Source organism: Oncorhynchus gorbuscha, linkage group LG26 (assembly GCF_021184085.1).
Source record: "Oncorhynchus gorbuscha isolate QuinsamMale2020 ecotype Even-year linkage group LG26, OgorEven_v1.0, whole genome shotgun sequence".
Classification (NCBI taxonomy): Eukaryota; Metazoa; Chordata; class Actinopteri; order Salmoniformes; family Salmonidae; genus Oncorhynchus; species Oncorhynchus gorbuscha.
In genome coordinates this window covers 31,739,100-31,758,927 of record NC_060198.1, presented here as the reverse complement: position 1 = coordinate 31,758,927, position 19,828 = coordinate 31,739,100, and the positions used below count along the sequence as shown (strand labels likewise).

Here is a 19,828-nt window from a genome sequence, read left to right as displayed (position 1 = left end):
TTTATTATTTGCATTGGTTAGTTTATGCACAGCTAATGTAAAATGTCAGTGTGGTTAATTGGAAAATATTTGAGTTATTTGCTAAATATTTGTATATATTGCACATGATCAATGTCTGATTATCAAGGTAGCAATATTCACACTTAGTTCATAATGCAGTAGTCTACCATGTAGTCTACCATATAGTAGTCTACCATGTAGTCTACCATATGTGCCACCATATTGATGCAAGAAAAATAAGGCACAGATAAAAAATATTAATTTGCCGAAGATTTTATTTGCTTTAGTAGAAGGAACAACATCTGCCTCTAAACAAATAATCAGTGCTTGTTGGTCCTCTGATGGTCGGCCGTCTCTGAGTGGAGGGGTTCTAGTGGTACTGTTTGCTCTAGTGGTACTGTTTGCCCAGGGAGCTCACCACGACCGGCAGGAACTTCTGGAAAGCACCCTGGACGTCAGCGGTGAAGGCAGTACCCATTCTCGCAGCAACGACAATAGTAAGGCAGTCAACCAGCAGCTGCAAAAGAAAGGAGCAAATGGACATGTAATAAAACGCATTCTACCACACTAAAAGTGCCTTGTGTGAAGTAGAACACTTCACTTTACCCGGAAGTTGTCGGGATCCACGTGCAGTTTCTCGGAGTGCAGGACGCTCAGCTCTGCGTAGGTGGCCTTGATGTCATCCATGTTCTTGACAGCCCGGTCCAGTCCGTGCAGGACTGTCTTTCCGTGAGCGGCGACCATTGGGTTTCCCCGGATGGCAGCGGTGTTGTACAGGTTTCCGAAGTTACCAAAATACCTCTGGGTCCAGGGGTACACGACCAGACACCTGTAGAAATCATAAACGTGATATATGCATACACTGATATATGTATGTGATATATGCATACACTGATATATGTATGTGATATATGCATACATTGATATATGTATGTGATATATGCATACATTGATATATGTATGTGATATATGCATACACTGATATATGTATGTGATATATGCATACACTGATATATGTATGTGATATATGCATACACTGATATATGTATGTGATATATGCATACACTGATATATGTATGTGATATATGCATACATTGATATATGTATGTGATATATGCATACACTGATATATGTATGTGATATATGCATACACTGATATATGTATGTGATATATGCATACACTGATATATGTATGTGATATATGCATACATTGATATATGTATGTGATATATGCATACACTGATATATGTATGTGATATATGCATACATTGATATATGTATGTGATATATGCATACATTGATATATGTATGTGATATATGCATACACTGATATATGTATGTGATATATGCATACATTGATATATGTATGTGATATATGCATACACTGATATATGTATGTGATATATGCATACACTGATATATGTATGTGATATATGCATACACTGATATATGTATGTGATATATGCATACACGCAACGCACAGAAATAAATCATTTTGTCGTTTGGAGATGTCCATAACGCGTAAATTACGCGCATATGTCAAATAATAACCCGTCTTGAAAACCGTTAACAATCATTTGTAGGCAACCGTGTTTAAGACACCATAACGCTGACATCAAATAGGGTATAAAGGGTAGCCTACCTGGAAAGAGCCGCGGGGCCTACGTCATCGTAGTTCATCTTTGAGAAGATGCTTTGGATTGTGGCGCGCTCAAAGTCTGTCCACTCAACCATGTTGCTGGCTATGAGGTTGCTATGACAGTGTTCTTAATGGAGGTTAAGGAATCCTGTGCACTTAGACTTTGTTTGAGCAGCGTTTTTAAAGTACACTCCTCCCTAAAGACAGCGTTGAGTTGGGTCATGTTAGTAGGCTGTAAAGCCAAGCGTCACAGATTTTACTGAGATAATATCATGTGAATGGAAAGGTTTACATTTGACCAAATGATTGGCACACATTTCTCTTACTTACTCTGCATTGTTGGGAAAGGGCTCGTAAGTAAGCATTTCTCGGTAAAGTTAACACTTCTTATAGTCTGCGCATGTGACAAATACAATTTGCACAAAATACTGTAGACAATAAATAATAAAAAATACTGAGCGACATTGTATGCTAAATAAAAATGGGACAATTATATTATTTTATAGGCCTACTAACATTCAAAATTCGCACATCTGAGCTATCTCTAGTTCACGAAGGCTCTGAGGGCGATACGTAAAAGCTTAATACAGAGCAGTGATAGTAGCGAGAGCAGTATACAGGTTTCTTATTTTCTTCCTCATCTTAGAGGCCTACTAATATAATTGCTCGGAGAAAGAGTACACAAGTAATAAAACATATAAAAATATAGGGCTCAAAATGATTGGCATCCCTGTTTTCAGTACCCCAGCACCCTCCCCATCCGAGGATAGCGACAATTAGCCTTTTTCTCAAATGTTTAATGAGATTGAAAAACACTTTGGGATGGATATTAGACCCTTCCTCCATATAGAATATTTCCAGATCATTTGATATCCTTCATCTGCTCTTATGGACTGGACTGCCCTCTTTAATTCAAACCAGATGTTTTCAATGGGGTTCAAGTCCCGAGACTGATATTGATTTGTTTTGTTTTTTTGGTCAATTTACCATTTCTTTGTGGATTTTGATGTGTGCTTGGGGTTATTGTCTTGCTTTAAGATCCACTTGTGGCCAAATGTCAACCTCTTGGCAGAGGCAACCAGGTTTTTGGCTAAAATGTCTTAGTACTTGGTAAAGTTCATTGTACCGATGCCTTTAACAAGGGACCCAAGTACTACACTCACTTGAATACGATTTAACTCATAGCAAGATATCGTTATAGACCGCAAACTGGCAAGGAGGATTTGGAGTCAGACATATTCTCTTCCTTTATTGATTGTGCCTATTGGGCCTGTAGGGTGTAGACCTATGGATATTTAAGAAAACTCTAATTTCAGTAAAAGATGATTACAGGCTACTAAAGTAAGTTCGTGGGCAAGTGCAAACTGACAATAATGATCCTCAAAAGCCAATACGACACGTTTCATGTTTCTCATAGGCCCAATAAATTCTATATTAGTAGAGTTGTAATATGGTCAGAAATGTGTACAATACAGCCACGCATCAAGGCGAAATTAGTTCTTCCTATTACAAATCTAGTAGCGCCTTCTGCTGTTACTATCTGGAACTTTGTGCCGATTTCTTTTTATTGGAAGCGGTTCTTGGATCATTTCCCCCCTCAATCAAATCTCCAGCAGAGGGCACTCTCACACTTTCATATAAAAGATACCTAAGCATATCATGGAGTTATCAAAGAGGTACACACATATATATATAGAAAGAGGAATCTTCTTCATATCTTTGCTATTTTAGCGTCTGTGACAGCAGCGCCATTGAGGCTACAGCCCATAGGAATCCCCACCCAGTTGACGACTTTGACTAGGCCTACTTTAAAATGGCAGAAGCATGGTGGAAGCCCTCAATGGCGCTGCCCATACTTAAACGTCCTGTTGGCAACTAGAGGCCTCTATCATTATCTATGGGCACACCAGAAAACTCAGAGAACGTACAGTATGAGATCTCACGTTCATGTCGTGGAGCTTCCGTAGGCCGGATATGGAACAGAGGATCAAGCCAAACCAGTGTGGTCTATGGAGGTACTGCGGGGTCCGCAGAAATATCACCAAATCAGTATTTCTAACAACAGATTAAACTCATTTTGGCCAAGGGATCCGTGGAAAAGGTTTTAGAGTGTGCAATACAATACAATACAAACAATAGAAAACAATGTAATATTATTAATATACAGTGTTTGTTCTTAAAGGGAAACTACATAATTATGAGTGACGAGAGGGTGTGTCAGACATAATTATGGGCTATAGCTGAATTTATTTCATTTTTGCACCTGGGAGAGTTCAACCAATGATGTCATTGGTTGTTTGAGCCTGCTGCCTGATCTAAAAAATGAATGGAGTCATGTTCTGTAGCAATTATTGTGGACTTGGTGTTTAGCCGATTGCAGATCACGCAATCCCTCTAGCAGATATGGTTGTCCTTGTTCAATAGAGCCTTCGGACTTGTCTCAAAGATGTTCAAATGCACAAGTTGCAATCAAGTGAAGGATCGATTCATCACACAGGCTACCAGCAGCATGGTTACCTAGACTATTGAACAAAAACCGGCACCTCAACATTTAAAAAAGGACATGAAAAGTGTTTTGTAAATACAACTAACTAACCTCAAATTATCATATTGAAATCTATGGGATGTAATTTTCCATTAGGTTGTAGTTATTAGTTATGTGGACTTGGAATGATTAGCTCTAATATTGCTCAGAAGTTTGGACACACCTACTCATTCAAGGATTTTTGTTATGTTTTACTATTTTCTACATTGTAGGATAATAGTGAAAAAAATCTAAACTACAAAATAACACATATGTTATCATGTAGTAACCAAAAAGGTGTTAAACAAATCAAAATATATTTGATATTTGATATTCTTCAAAGTAGCCACCTTTTGCCTTGATGACAGCTTTGCACACTCTTGGCATTCTCTCAACCAGCTTCACCTGGAATGCTTTTGCAACAGTCTTGAAGGAGTTCCCACATATGCTGAGCACTCGTTAACTGCTTTACCTTCACTCTGCGGTTTGACTCATCCCAAACATCTCACTTTAGTTGAGGTCGGGTGATTGTGGAGGCCGATGGTGTGTTTCCGTTTTTTTGTTAAAAATGTGTGGCATTAAACAGGTGGGACTCTACCCCACCTGCCCTGAATGACGGGTCACTACTGCATAGGGTTCTGAGGTAAATAATGTTAAAGTTATAAAAACTAAGAAAGGATATTCAGCGTCTCATTACAACATATTTCGTAATGGGATGAAATTGTGAATCAAAGTGATTGCAAATCAAATCAAATTACATTCGTCACATGCGCCAAATACAACAGGTGTAGACATTATAGTGAAAAGCTTACCACAAGCCCTTAACCAATAATGCAGTTTTAAGAAAATACCTTAAAAAAGTGAGAAATAAAAGTAACAAGATTATTAAAGAGCAGCACTAAAATAACAACAGCGAGGTTATATACAGGGGGTGCCGGTACAGAGTCAATGTTTGGGGGCACCGGTTAGTCGAGGTAATTGAGGTAATATGTACATGTAGGTAGAGATATTAAAGTGAGTCTTATGGCTTGGGGGTAGAAGCTGTTTAGAAGCCTCTTGGAACTAAACTTGGCGCTCCGGTACCGGTTACTGTGCGGTAGCAGAGAGAACAGTCTATGACTAGGGTGTCTGGTGTCTTTGACAATTTTTAGGGCCTTCCTCTGACACTGCTTGGTATAGAGGTCCCGGATGGCATGAAGCTTGGCCCTGGTGATGTACTGGGCCATACGCACTACCCTTTGTAGTCCCTTGTGGTCGAAGGCTGAGCAGTTGCCGTACCAGGCAGTGATGCAACCCGTCAGGATGCTCTCGATGGTGCAGATGTAGAACCTTTTGAGGATCTGAGGACACATGCCAAATCTTTCCAGTCTCCTAAGGCAGAATAGGTTTTGTCATGCCTTCTTCACAACTGTCTTGGTGTGCTTGGACCACGATTGTTTGTTGGTGATGTGGACGCCAAGGAACTTGAAGTTCTCAACCTGCTCCCCTACAGAGAATGGGGGCATGCCCGGTACTCCTTTTCCTGTAGTCCACAATCATCTCCTTTGTCTTGATCATGTTGAGGGAGAGGTTGTTGTCCTTGCACCACAAGGCCAAGTCTCTGACCACCTCCCTATAGGCTGTCTCGTCGTTGTCGGTGATCAGGCCTACCACTGTTGTGTCATCTGCAAACTTAATGATGGTGTTGGAGTAGTGCCTGGCTGTGCAGTCATGAGTGAACAGGGAGTACAGGAGTATCAGTGTGGTGGATGTGTTGTTGCCTACCCTTACCACCTGGGGGCGGCCTGTCAGGAAGTCCAGGATCCAGTTGCAGAGGGAGGTGTTTAGTCCCAGGGTCCTTAGCTTAGTGATGAGCTTTGAGGGCACTATGGTGTTGAAGGATGAGCTGTAGTCAATGAATAGCATTCTCCCATAGGTGTTCCTTTTGTCCAGGTGTGAAAGGACAGTGTGGAGAGCAATAGAGATTGCATAAGCTGTGGATCTGTTGGTGCGGTATGCACCATTATCCCAGGGCTTCTGGGATAATAGTGTTGATGTGAGCCATGACCAGCCTTTCAAAGCACTTCATGGCTACAGACGTGAGGGCTATGCGTCGGTAGTCATTTAGGCTGGTTTACTTTAGTGTTCTTGGGCACAGGGACTATGGTGGTTTGCTTGAAACATGTTGGTATTACAGACTCAGACATAGAGAGGTTGGAATTGTCAGTGAAGACAGTTGCCAGTTGGTCAGTGCATGATCGGAGTACACGTCCTGGTAATCCGTCTGGCCCTGCGGCATTGTGAATGTTGACTTGTTTAAAGGTCTTACTCACATCAGCTGCAGAGAGAGTGATCACACAGTCGTCCTGAACAGCTGATGCTCTCATGCTTGTTTCAGTATTACTTGCCTCGAAGCAAGCATAGAAGTCATTTAGCTTTTCTGGAAGACTTGTGTCACTGGGCAACTTTCAACTGTGCTTCCCTTTGTTGTCTGTAATAGTTTGCAAGCCCTGCCACGTCCAACGAGCATCGGAGCCGGTGGATTACAATTCGATCTTAGTCCTGTATTGAAATTTTGCCTGTTTGATGGTTCGTCGGAGTTCAGAGTGGGATTTCTTATAAGCTTCCGGGTTAGTGTCCCGCTCCTTGAATGTGGCATCTCTACCCTTTAGCTCAGTGCGGATGTTACCTGGAATCCATGGCGTTTGGTTGGGGTATGTATGTACAGTCACTGTGGGGACAACGTCATCGATACACTTATTGATGAAGCCAGTGACTAATGTGGTGTACTTCTCAATGCCAACGGAGGAATCCCAGAACATATTCCAGTATGTGTTAGCAAAACAGTCCTGTAGTTTAGTATCTGCTTCATCTGATCACTTTTTTATTGACCGAGTCACTGGTGTTCCTGCTTCATTTTGGCTTGTAAGCAGGAATCAGGAGGATATAATTATGGTCAGGTTTGCCAAATGGAGGGCGAGGGTGTGTGGTTTTGTTTCTATCCTAACCTTTTTAGGATATTGAAATTTGGTGAGTATTGCAGTATTCCAATCCCCTATATATATATATATATATATATATATATATATATATATATATATATATATATATATATATATATATATATACTGCTCAAAAAAATAAAGGGAACACTTAAACAACACAATGTAACTCCAAGTCAATCACACTTCTGTGAAATCAAACTGTCCACTTAGGAAGCAACACTGATTGACAATAAATGTCACATGCTGTTGTGCAAATGGAATAGACAGGTGGAAATTATAGGCAATTAGCAAGACACCCCCAATAAAGGAGTGGATCTGCAGGTGTTGACCACAGACCTTCTGTAGCTCAGTTGGTAGAGCATGGCGCTTGTAACGCCAGGGTAGTGGGTTCGATCCCCGGGACCACCCATACGTAGAATGTATGCACACATGACTGTAAGTCGCTTTGGATAAAAGCATCTGCTAAATGGCATATATATATATATATATATTATATATATATACTTCTCAGTTCCTATGCTTCCTGGCTGATGTTTTGGTCACTTTTGAATGCCGGCGGTGCTTTCACTCTAGTGGTAGCATGAGACAGAGTCTACAACCCACACAAGTGGCTCAGGTAGTGCAGCTCATCCAGGATGGAACATCAATGCGAGCTGTGGCAAGAAGGTTTGCTGTGTCTGTCAGCGTAGTGTTCAGAGCATGGAGGCGCTACCAGGAGACAGGCCAGTAACTCAGGAGACGTGGAGGAGGCCGTAGGAGGGCAACAACCCAGCAGCAGGACCGCTACCTCCGCCTTTGTGCAAGAAGGGGTAGGAGGAGCACTGCCAGAGCCCTGCAAAATGACCTCCAGCAGGCCACAAATGTGCATGTGTCTGCTCAAACGGTCAGAAACAGACTCCATGAGGATGGTATGAGGGCCCGACGCCCACAGGTGGGGGTTGTGCTTACAGCCCAACACCGTACAGGATGTTTGGCATTTGCCAGAGAACAGCAAGATTGGCAAATTCGCCACTGGTGCCCTGTGCTCTTCACAGATTAAAGCAGGTTCACACTGAACACATGTGACAGACGTGACAGTCTGGAGACGCCGTGGAGAACGTTCTGCTGCCTGCAACATCCTCCAGCATGACTGGTTTGGCGGTGGGTCAGTCATGGTGTGGGGTAACCTGACTGCCATTAGGTACCAAGATGAGATCCTCAGACCCCTTGTGAGACCATATGCTGGTGCGGTTGGCCCTGGGTTCCTCCTAATGCAAGACAATGCTAGACCTCATGTGGCTGGAGTGTGTCAGCAGTTCCTACAAGAGGAAGGCATTGATGCTATGGACTGGCCCGCCGTTACTCAGACCTGAATCCAATTGAGCACATCATGTCTCGCTCCATCCACCAACGCCACGTTGCACCACAGACTGTCCAGGAGTTGGCGGATGCTTTATTCCAGGTCTGGGAGGAGATCCCTCAGGAGAACATTCCGCCACCTCATCAGGAGCATGCCCAGGCATTGTAGGGAGGTCATACAGGCACGTGGAGGCCACACACACTACTGAGCCTCATTTTGACTTGTTTTAAGGACATTACATCAAAGTTGGATCAGCCTGTAGTGTGGTTTTCCACTTTAATTTTGAGTGTAACTCCAAATCCAGACCAGATGTCTTGATAAATTTGATTTCCATTGATAATATTTTTGTGATTTTGTTGTCAGCACATTCAACTATGTAAAGAAAAAAGTATTTAATAAGAATATTTCATTCATTCAGATCTAGGATGTGTTATTTTAGTGTTCCTTTTATTTCTTTGAGCAGTGTACATATACTGTCAAACTGGGACCCTCCTCTAGGCCATTTTAATGCAGAATTTGTTTTCTTCTGGGGATTATGAAATACATAATTTCTTAACAGAAATCGATTTTCGAAATAAGATCAAATGTACAACATACATTTCCTCAAATCTGCTATCAGCTAGCTTGCTATAAAAATATAGCATAGCTGCATTTGACTTAGAAAGACATTACCTCACCAACATAAAAAAAATCCTAGCTGTATTCATATCCATAATAAAAAAATTCATTTTGCAGTATTTGACTCTGGTGACAATAAAACATTCATTGAAATTGTTAATGGGTAAGGTCTTTCTGGTTTCATTCTAGAAAATGTCCATTACAATGTATGTAGTGTTGAGAATGTTGAGCTGATAGGCCTACTTTGTCACGTATATTGACGCTGGAGAGACGAAGCAGGTACGGTGAGTTACATTTAATTAACAGCGGACATTGAACAAGACAGGAACAGCGTTAGCAAACAGAAAACAAAGACAAAAACACAATCAATGCAGCAGTGGGGAACAGAGCTGGGAATTGACAAATATAGGGGAGGAAATAAACAGGTGAGTGAGTCCAGGTGAGTCCAATATCGCTGATGCGCGTGACGAGGGAAGGCAGGTGTGCGTGATGGATGCCAGGAGTGTGTGATGCAAGGCTCTCTGGCGCCCTCAAGCGCCAGGGGGAGGGAAGAGCGGGAGCAGACGTGACATACAGTGGGGCAAAAAAGTATTTAGTCAGCCACCAATTGTGCAAGTTCTCCCACTTAAAAAGATGAGAGAGGCCTGTAATTTTCATCATAGGTACACTTCAACTATGACAGACAAAATGAGAAAAAATCCAGAAAATCACATTGTAGGATTTTTTATGAATTTATTTGCAAATTATGGTGGAAAATAAGTATTTGGTCACCTACAAACAAGCAAGATTTCTGGCTCTCACAGACCTGTAACTTCTTCGGACGGCCCCTAAGCCATAAGGGGACGGACGCATCACAAGCCAACTTCACTGGCAGTTCAGGGTCGTAATGCATCAGGACCTGTTCAGATGTGATGAGCCGTTTTGCCTCAAGAAATGCATTTTCACACTGTTCTGTCCACGGCCATGTCCTATTATTTTCCAGGAGCTGATTTAGAGGCTGGAGTACTGCTGAACGGTTTGGGAGGAATCGTCTGTAGTAATTGATCCGTCCCGTGAAAGCTCTCACTTCTGTGATATTTTGTGGTCGTGGTGCCTGTACCACTGCCTCGATTTTGTCCTGTGTTTTGTGCAATCCATTTCGGTCGATTTCATGTCCACAGAAGACAATCTGTTCTTTGAAGAACTCACACTTCTGTAAGTTTGCCTGTAGACCCTACTCTTTCAGGCTTTTCAGGACCTCTTCCAGGTTAGCCAGGTGCTCTTTGTTGGTGCGTCCTGTTATGATCATGTTATGATCATGTCATCCAGGATACACTGGGTTCCTGGAATTCCTTGTAAAATCTGGTCAATAGTTTGTTGCCAAATGGCTGGGGCCGATGCAATGCCAAAAACCAGGCGGGTATACCTGTATAGACCTTTTTGTGTGTTTATTGTCAGGTACTGTTTGGAGCTCCCTTCAACTGGTAGCTGCAGGTAAGCGTGTTTCAGATCGATTTTACTGAAGTGTTTCCCACCAGCTAGTGCAGCAAAGATGTCATCCAGGCGTGGTAGGGGGTACTGGTCCACATGCAACATTGAGTTCAGTTACCTTGAAGTCCCCACACATTCTAACAGACCCGTCTTTCTTCACAATAGGAACTAGGAACTGGGTGTGGCCCATTCGCTTCTGTCCACTTTCGTCAGGATCCCTGCAAGCGATCGATTTCCGCTTCCACCTTTGATCTCAGGGGGTATGGAACAGATCTGGCTTTGCAGAATTTGGGGGTTGCATCATCTCTCAGTACAAGTTTTGCTGTGAAGCCTTTTACTGTTCCCATCTGATCACTGAACACTGTTGTATTTCTTCCGCAAGTGTTCCAGTGTTTGGTCTGTGCCTTTCTCTTTGGTCTGGAACGTGTGGAGCATTTTCAAGTCACATCAGTTCAGCTGTATCTTTGAAAGCCATTCCCTGCCAAATAATGGGGGGGGCACTTCCAGGCACCACATACAGCTGTAACTGCTGTGTTTGCCCCCCATACCGCATTCTGACCTGCAACGCCCCCATTGAGCTCAATCTCTCTCCCGAATAGGTCTTCAGCAACACATTTGTGTTCTTCAGCTTGATAGCCTTGAAGTGCTCATTGTAGACAGTAGTGGAAATGATTGACACTGCAGATCCTGTGTCCAGTTCCATTTTGAGGGGTTTGCCTTCGATATCTGGTGTCACCCATATTATGCTACTGCTGGGAGAAGTCACTGTGTTTAACTCCATTGTACCAATGAATCGTTCATCTGAATCACTGCCACTGTTCTCTGCTAGTGCATTCACAGACCCTTTAATTTTTGCTCTGCATGCTCTTTGAATGTGCCCTCTTCTACTGCATTCGTGACAAATTTCGTCTTTAAAACGGCAGTCCTCTGCTCTGTGACCATCTGTCACACCTGTTGCATTTTTCGGGCACACGGTGGCGCTGTCGGCTGCGTGAAAACTTGTGCAGGGAAGTTTGTGATATAGTTCAGTACTTGTTTTACTTTGCAACTCAAATGCATCTTTAGTCGCGATTTCCATTGTCACAGCAATTTTAACAGCCTTTGCAAACGTGAGATCTGATTCTGTGAGCAAACGTTTTTGAATGTGTTCATGTTTCAGTCCACAAACAAATCTATCCCTTAATGTGTCATTTCGGTTCTCTCCAAACTGACAATGTTCCGACAGTTTCTTCAACTCTGCTACATATGTACTAACACCCTCCCCCTCATTCTGATCTCTCTTGTGGAAACGAAAACGTATCGCGATGAGGAGTGGTTTAGGTGATAGGTGATTTTGCAATATCACCACAATCTCTGTGAATGTTTTATTGGAGGGTTTCAGAGGGGCAGTCAGATCTCTTAGCAAACTGTACGTTTTTGGGCCAATTAAACTCAACAACGCTGGTACTCTCTTGTTATCAGCAATGTCGTTTGCAATGAAGTACTGTTCCAGTCGTTCAATATAAGTTGCCCAGTTTTCTTGCCTGTCATCGAACACATCTATTTTCCAGATGCTAGCCATTCTCTTTACCTCCGGCTCCACGTCAGTGCTTGCTAGCTGTTGTACTACAGGGCCAAAATCTTCTTCTCTTACAAGGTCAAAATCTTCCTCTCTTCCTACGAGCTCCATCTGCATTCGTGATGCACACTGCAGGTAATCCTCCTCCTCGCCATTGTAGTGTCGTAGCTCTTATTACTTATTTATATCATAAGAAAGACTATGAATACAAGAAATTGCACTGTAACGTCACATTTACTAAAACGAGTTAGTACCAGATTAACATAGAACAACACTGCGCATGACCAAGGGTGCTCCATCCTTAAAGAGGACATCAGTAATTAACAGAACATAACACCATATGTGGTTATTGTGTAGGTAGGTCTACTATTACAATTCTATTTTAAATAATCTATCAGAAAGTAGCCTCAGTAAATCAATGAAGCCAATAGTGGTTTCAGCTATATTGTTGTTGAGACGATGTAGGCCTTATGACGTGTCTAAACAGTAAAAAAATATGTCAAATGACTAGCCTATGAAAAAAAGTGTAAAAATGTGTATTCGCATCGGTAGGCTAAATAACTGAAATGCATCAGTAAGGTATTGGAAAGTTGAGGAAAACATCAGGGAAGCTCATCGGGTAGTCTGTACAGTTTGCCTTAATGCTTATAGAACATCTGCGTTGCTTTCAATTACTAGACTAATGATCATGACAACATTTCCCAGCCTAATTGTAACCAAATATCCAAACGCAGATCCAGTGAAAACAAACATCTGACTTTGATTGATTTCTTGATTTATCAAACTGACTTCCTTGTCTCAAAGCAGCTGTCCAATCAAAACGGTGTTGGAATTATCAGTAGACCACACATACCATCATGAACCCTATTGTATAAAATCATTCTAGAATGTAGGCTACATTCAACGCATCATCCAAACGGCATGATTGCCTATGCCTACACCTACTCTAAGTGGCTAAAGGATAATGTTATATTAAAAATAAAAAAAACACCAAATTAGGCCTACCTTATTATAAATTAGGCCATTATCACTGTCAATGATAATGGTCATTCTTCAAGTTGCACAGGTGAAACGTCCATGCTGCATGCATGCCAACCATTTGATCCCAATCCGTTTCATGGGAATGTGCATTTCGATTTTCTTGAATGATGTAAGTAAGGGTGGCTAACCGGACTAACTAATCACACTTTAGAACAGACGGAGTAAACACAGCCACCACATGATCATTTCAAAAGAACATTTCAGCACAATCATTCTAAATTATCATAAGAAATGACATGGTGTTTTTGGTATGACAGTCTCACAATCAATTCGTGCACATATGTACATAATGCATTTCAGCAAATGTCGTGCGTTTTTGTGCATTTTTGGCTGGCTTAATTCGTGAGAAAAGACACGAATTTGTGTGCTTCTTAATTCGTGCGAAAAGACACACATTTAACCAGAAGGCTGCACACAAGCCATTGCAACAACCATATAGACGCGATAGTTTATATTTCATTTTTGTTCTTCTTAATGACTAATTCAGCATTATGAATGTACATAAATGTTGTCTTTGTTTAACCATGTTTTAAAATGTGTCGTTGTATATGTACTGTTTTAGACTTGCTGAACATAATTTTTGAGAAAATACGTACATTTACGTGCGACTTAATTCGTGGGAAATATTGTTTTGTTAATGCCAATGCTGTTTTCTGTTCTTGATTTCGCTTAATAATTTGGATACGGGTGCACTTGTAATCAGAAGGCCTTTTTGTCATGTAGGCAACAGTACACGATTGTCTTCATAACCCATTTCATATTTCGTGGAGCCTAAATTACACAATTTTCTTCATAATGCATGTAATACATGTTAAACAGGTTCATGTAAAATAATGAATTATGTTGGCTTACACTTATGGCACTTCCAAGGCCTTTCCATTATGATCATTACGGTCATGTAATTCATGTTATATACTTAGGCTACTGTAACGCGTTCAACCAGTTTGCAGGTCAGAAATGTCAGTTGCGTGTTGCGCTCATTGCAGTCAGAAAACATATGTTGGCCGATCAAAACCCTTGCGGGTGATGTTGCTTTCTCTCCCCAAGTCGTACGAGAAAATAACGGAAAACTGACCCAAGATCAGTACTGTACATATGCAACTTCAACCCAATGTAATGCGGAGCGCGTTCCAGCTCGTCAACACAATCGGCTGCAGGGGAGGTTACCTTCTGTGTTGTTCAGTTTATATAAGAATATTAAATTAAATTAATCTAAGAAACGCTTTTGCAGACAGTTTGAATGTATATTCTTTTTCTGTGCATGATCTGTGTAATTTGACCTACAACACAAATGCGCGTCATGACTTCAACAAAGAAGGCAAGTATTTCGCAACAAAGCATCCTTCACTCATGCTGCCAAACATACCCTTGTAAAACTGACCATCCTACCAATCCTCGACTTTGGCGATGTCATTTACAAAATAGCCTCCAATACCCTACTCAACAAATTGGATGCAGTCTATCACAGTGCAATCCGTTTTGTCACCAAAGCCCCATATACTACCCACCATTGCGACCTGTACGCTCTCGTTGGCTGGCCCTCGCTTCATACTCGTCGCCAAACCCACTGGCTCCATGTCATCTACAAGACCCTGCTAGGTAAAGTCCCCCCTTATCTCAGCTCGCTGGTCACCATAGCATCTCCCACCTGTAACACATGCTCCAGCAGGTATATCTCTCTGGTCACCCCCAAAACCAATTATTTCTTTGGCCGCCTCTCCTTCCAGTTCTCTGCTGCCAGTGACTGGAACGAACTGCAAAAATCTCTGAAACTGGAAACACTTATCTCCCTCACTAGCTTTAAGCACCAACTGTCAGAGCATCTTACAGATTACTGCACCTGTACATAGCCCACCTATAATTTAGCCCACACAACTACCTCTTTCCCAACTGTATTTAATTTATTTATTTATTTTGCTCCTTTGCACCCCATTATTTTTATGTCTACTTTGCACATTCTTCCATTGCAAAACTACCATTCCAGTGTTTTACTTGCTATATTGTATTTACTTTGCCACCATGGCCTTTTTTGCCTTTACCTCCCTTCTCACCTCATTTGCTCACATTGTATATAGACTTGTTTATACTGTATTATTGACTGTATGTTTGTTTTACTCCATGTGTAACTCTGTGTCGTTGTATCTGTCGAACTGCTTTGCTTTATCTTGGCCAGGTCGCAATTGTAAATGAGAACTTGTTCTCAACTTGCCTACCTGGTTAAATAAAGGTGAAATAAAATAAAAAATAAAATGTTGGAACGTACCCGATCCTCCCATGCGACCATTCTCTTTCCCGATAAGTGAAGTATGCAAATAAACCATGTGGTTGTAGTCGCTAGTATGTAATGTTATGGAGATTGATTTATTGCTTTTTACGACATTTCTCAAACCACTATGCATTTTCACTGATCTGTCAAGGTTTTCAATCAAAATCTTAGCTATAGGCCGACTCAACAATTTCTGCTAGCGAGCTAGGCTACAGTCTATGGAGTTTCGTGGTGGGCGCAGAGTTTTGTTCTGGGCAACATCTACACACCTGATTAAACTAGTTTGAGTGGTTAATTACTTTAATCCACATGTGTCAAACTACCATGGGAGGTCCGAGTGTCTGCAGGTTTTTGCTCCACTCTTGATTGATAAATGAAGGTCACACATGACTAAGGAACTCCCCTCACCTGGTTAGGTTGTCCAGGTGTTCATTGAAATGAAAAACCAGCAGACACTCGGCCCTCTGGGGAATTAGTTTGACACCCCTGCCTAATAGAGCTAGGTCAACTTGTCTTTGCAAAGTCTTTCTAAATTAGATAGTTCTAGATCTTGTGGAGAAAACAATTCCAAACAATGGATGAGGTAAGGTAAGCTAGCAGTTAGCAGACCGGGGCAGGCAAGCTAGCAGTTAGCAGACCGGGGCAGGCAAGCTAGCAGTTAGCAGACCGGGGAAGGCAAGCTCGCAGTTAGCAGACCGGGGCAGGCAAGCTAGCAGTTAGCAGACCGGGGCAAGTAAGCTAGCAGTTAGCAGACCGGGGCAGGCAAGCTAGCAGTTAGCAGACCGGGGCAGGCAAGCTAGCAGTTAGCAGACCGGGTTAGCAAGCAAGCAGTTAGCAGGGGCTAGCAGTTAGCAGACCGCGCTGGCAAGCTAGCAGTTAGCAGACCGGGGCAGGCAAGCTGGCAGTTGGCAGACCGGGTTAGCAAGCAAGCAGTTAGCAGGGGCTAACAGTTAGCAGACCGGGCAGGCAAGCTAGCAGTTAGCAGGGGCTAGCAAGTTAGTCTTTGGGGGACGTCGCGATGGGGGTATGTGATTTGTTATGTGGGGGGTGAGTGAGCCCCAACCTGGATAACCAGGGAATGTTTTGTCTGCCTCCTACCCTTCCACCTGTCCGGCTTGATTGCACCTGCCGGTGGAAAACACCCTCTAAGGGTTAGCTCTCAGGGTCATTGGAGTACGCAAGCCTGTCCACTACATCAAGTTACATTTAGGATAATTTATTTGTTGTATTCATTTATCTGTATTAGCCCATTGCTGAACTTCCTTTGTCCAGTTATACAGAGACTCATCGCCTGAACCCAAAACACTCTTAAACTGTTCGAGAGTGTGGGTCTCCTCCTGGATTTTTGCTGTTGTCTGAGAATTATGACAAAAACAAAACAGAATAATTAATTGTTTTAAAATCAATTAAATGCATAGATATAATACTTCTAGAATAAATGTATTGATCCACACAATACACCTTCAAGTATCTTCTGGACAATACTCTGTGCAGGCTGTTCTTCTTCCTTCTGTTCCACCCCATGGCCTGGATGGTTAGCATGTCTGTTCTAGCTAGAAAAGCCAAATAGAACTCCTTATACCAGATAAGTATTAACATAACTGAATAGAACAACCTTAAACAAATTGTTTACCTCCTTTGGAAATTTGTTTGGAACAGATTGCAGCCCTCGACAAGAAGCTGCTCCCTTGTTCCACTTCCTTCCCCAGAGTTGTGCCAGCTCCTTCCTGATTCCGTCCTCCCCACTTAATCGACATTAAAAAAATATTGACTTAATATTGCAATTATGTGAACAACAAACATCTAAATGGGAAGCCTGGTCCTTCTTCATCAAGTTTGTTGTTTGTTTCCCTTGACGACTCTTAAGCTGCTGTCCACTGGGATGCTCCACATACCCCTTTTCCATAACCCTAGACAAGGAAGTAGAAGAGTATAGGTAGAAAAAAATGTTTTGGGGGAGAAATGTTAACAGGACAGTGGTTAGGTTTTTAAAATCTAGCTGAGGGCGCAGAGCTACCCCCTGTGGTCGCTACAATGGAGATCAGAAGTTCAGCGCTTGTAAAGTGTGTTGCATTTCTGAACAGAGGGAGTGGTGTAACAACCCTGGACTTGAAGAGAGAGGATTACCATCTCTCCAAAATGATGTGTTTTTATTGGAATAGTGTATAACGAGTGTGCCTTTGAGGCCAGTCCTATTTCACAGATTAGAAGATACACAGGAAACGTACATGTTTTAGTCTTTCTATGGACATAGTTCACAAAGACAGACACATCCTCATCCTTGCAGATAAATACGCCATCAAAGAATCCTTTGTCATCAGCCCTTGAAAGGATGCGTGAAAGACATATGAAATATCAATCAACCTCAGTAACTGATTGTGGGACACTTGACAATGTTGATAATTCATTTCAAGCCTCCCGGGTGGCGCAGTGGTTAAGGGCGCTGTACTACAGCCCTTGATCAATTATAAATAGTTTTACATACGCTTTTTTGAATCGATACAGCTTCTTGTTCCAGTCCACTGACACTGCAAGCATGCCGGGGGAACAGGCTGGGCAGTCAAAGTACTGTATATCGCAGACTGGATCAACTTCAGAGCGGAAGTACGTCCACTCAAAGAAGCTTTTTTGAAAAGTGTCCCCACAGATCATTCCATTCTGGTAAGGGAAAAACACATATAGAAAATATATGAAATAACTTTCAACAATAGTATAAACAAAACATACTATAATTCACTATGGCTTACTGGATTTAAGTTAACGCAGGGCCAGTACATAGTGTGGACAGCAAAGCAGGTGAAAGCCAACGCAAAAGTAGGATGAGTTCTTATGTTGTAAAGACCAGGAAATATTGGATGGAAGAGGGGCACAGATAAGGTGCATGGCAGGACAGTGGTGCAGGAGGCTAACACATACTGTAGCAAGAGACCTGAAATTTTAACATAGTTGTAGTACTGGAAATAAAGTTATGTTACACAAAGTGTTGAACAAAATGTAACATAGTTAACCGGAAGTCATACATTGGTAAAGCTGAGTATAATTGATTGTTACCCTGCCAAATAAGTCCGTTCGCTGCTCCAAAATCCACATAAACGCCAGATGGGACATTCCTGGGGCTGACACTTTCAGCTCCTCAAAAGAGCTGAACAGATCTACCTGGTATATGGTGTCACAGTTCACAGTGGCAGGCCAGTACCCATTCTTAAACAGATCTGCCAAGTTTGCTGTCCAGGTGCTAAGACAGGTTGTGTAGGTCAGTAGAGGCACTGTAACATTGTAGCGACCTTGAGGAAAAAAATGTAGTCTGAATTAATGTTGTTTTACATTGCATTGCTACATCACTGTTTGGTTCGTGAAGGTATTGCACATACCATTTATTCCTACGAGGATTATATGTTTTCATGGCCAACATGGATGGTGCTTGTCAGGCAACCACATATCACCTCTGGTACGTCCAATGGTAAGAAACAATCTAGGGACAATATTTATAAACAACAATAACCAATAAATAAAAATGAAAACACACCCTGTTTGTGAAGTGCATATTTGCCATCACTGTGGAGAGATATGGCTGTAGTTGGAGCAAGGGTCATGTAGAACCCCTCGATCATGGACGGTCTGTTGTGCAGGGGGAACTTTGCATGTGTAGAGACATCTCAGTCTTTACAGTAAAAGCTGTTTCGGCAGACGGTCTCTACATCGCAGAATAGCCCTTTTCACATTGCATGACTGACAGATCGTATGAGAAGCATGCTCTGCAACCAGCAGAGAATCTACAATCTCAGGCCTGGACTCTCTCCACCTATCCTGTGAGAGTTCCTTCCTCACACTCCAACTGTGTGATGCACCAGGCACAGCAGGATTTGAACACTCAGGGTCTTCTAAGTCAGCTAGGAGGATGTTAATTTCTCTATGAAGTATTGCTTTTTTGAAAACACAAAAATGGGAAAAGGATTAAATTAGGAAAATTACATAATAATGAATCTATTAAAGCGCATTTATGGCTGGCTTGGCTGTAAGTAGGTGACAGCAAATGTATCTCTGCAAAATCTATGATGTGACAAGCCAAAAACCTCAGCTTTAATTCTACAGTAAATTCAATTACAGGGCAGACCAACATATTGACTAAAGTCTAAAATGGAATATCAAACAATAGAACTTGATCCCATCATCGAATAGAAATTCTGAATGTTCTTAAAATAGCAAAAACACACTGAGTACAAAACATTCTCTTTCCCTGACAAACTGACCAGGTGAAAGCTATGATCCCTTATTGATGTCACCTGTTAAAACCACTTCAGTGTAGATAAAGAGGAGGAGACAGATTAAAGGAAGATGTATAAGCCTTGAGACAATTGAGACATGGATTGTGTACGTGTGCCATTCAGA

General features: G+C 41.9%; 1 protein-coding gene across 1 annotated transcript; it reads right to left on the bottom strand.

The window, feature by feature from the left end:
* Positions 1-369: 369 nt before the first annotated feature.
* Positions 370-2,161, bottom strand: LOC124015648 (hemoglobin subunit beta-like). The gene is made up of 3 exons (XM_046331022.1): positions 1,643-2,161; positions 607-829; positions 370-517 (listed from the first exon to the last, which is right to left on the bottom strand). Exons 1-3 carry the CDS (start codon positions 1,732-1,734, stop codon positions 389-391), a joined length of 444 nt encoding a protein of 147 aa, XP_046186978.1. The 5' UTR covers positions 1,735-2,161; the 3' UTR covers positions 370-388.
* Positions 2,162-19,828: the final 17,667 nt, after the last annotated feature.

Coding starts and splice junctions, on each gene's coding strand:
- LOC124015648 (XM_046331022.1), bottom strand. CDS start 1,734: ATGGTTGAGTGGACAGACTTTGAGCGCGCCACAATCCAAAGCATCTTC. Junction 830..1,642: donor GGCCCCGCGGCTCTTTCCAG/GTAGGCTACCCT, acceptor TGATTTCTACAG/GTGTCTGGTCGTGTACCCCT. Junction 518..606: donor TGGATCCCGACAACTTCCGG/GTAAAGTGAAGT, acceptor TTTCTTTTGCAG/CTGCTGGTTGACTGCCTTAC.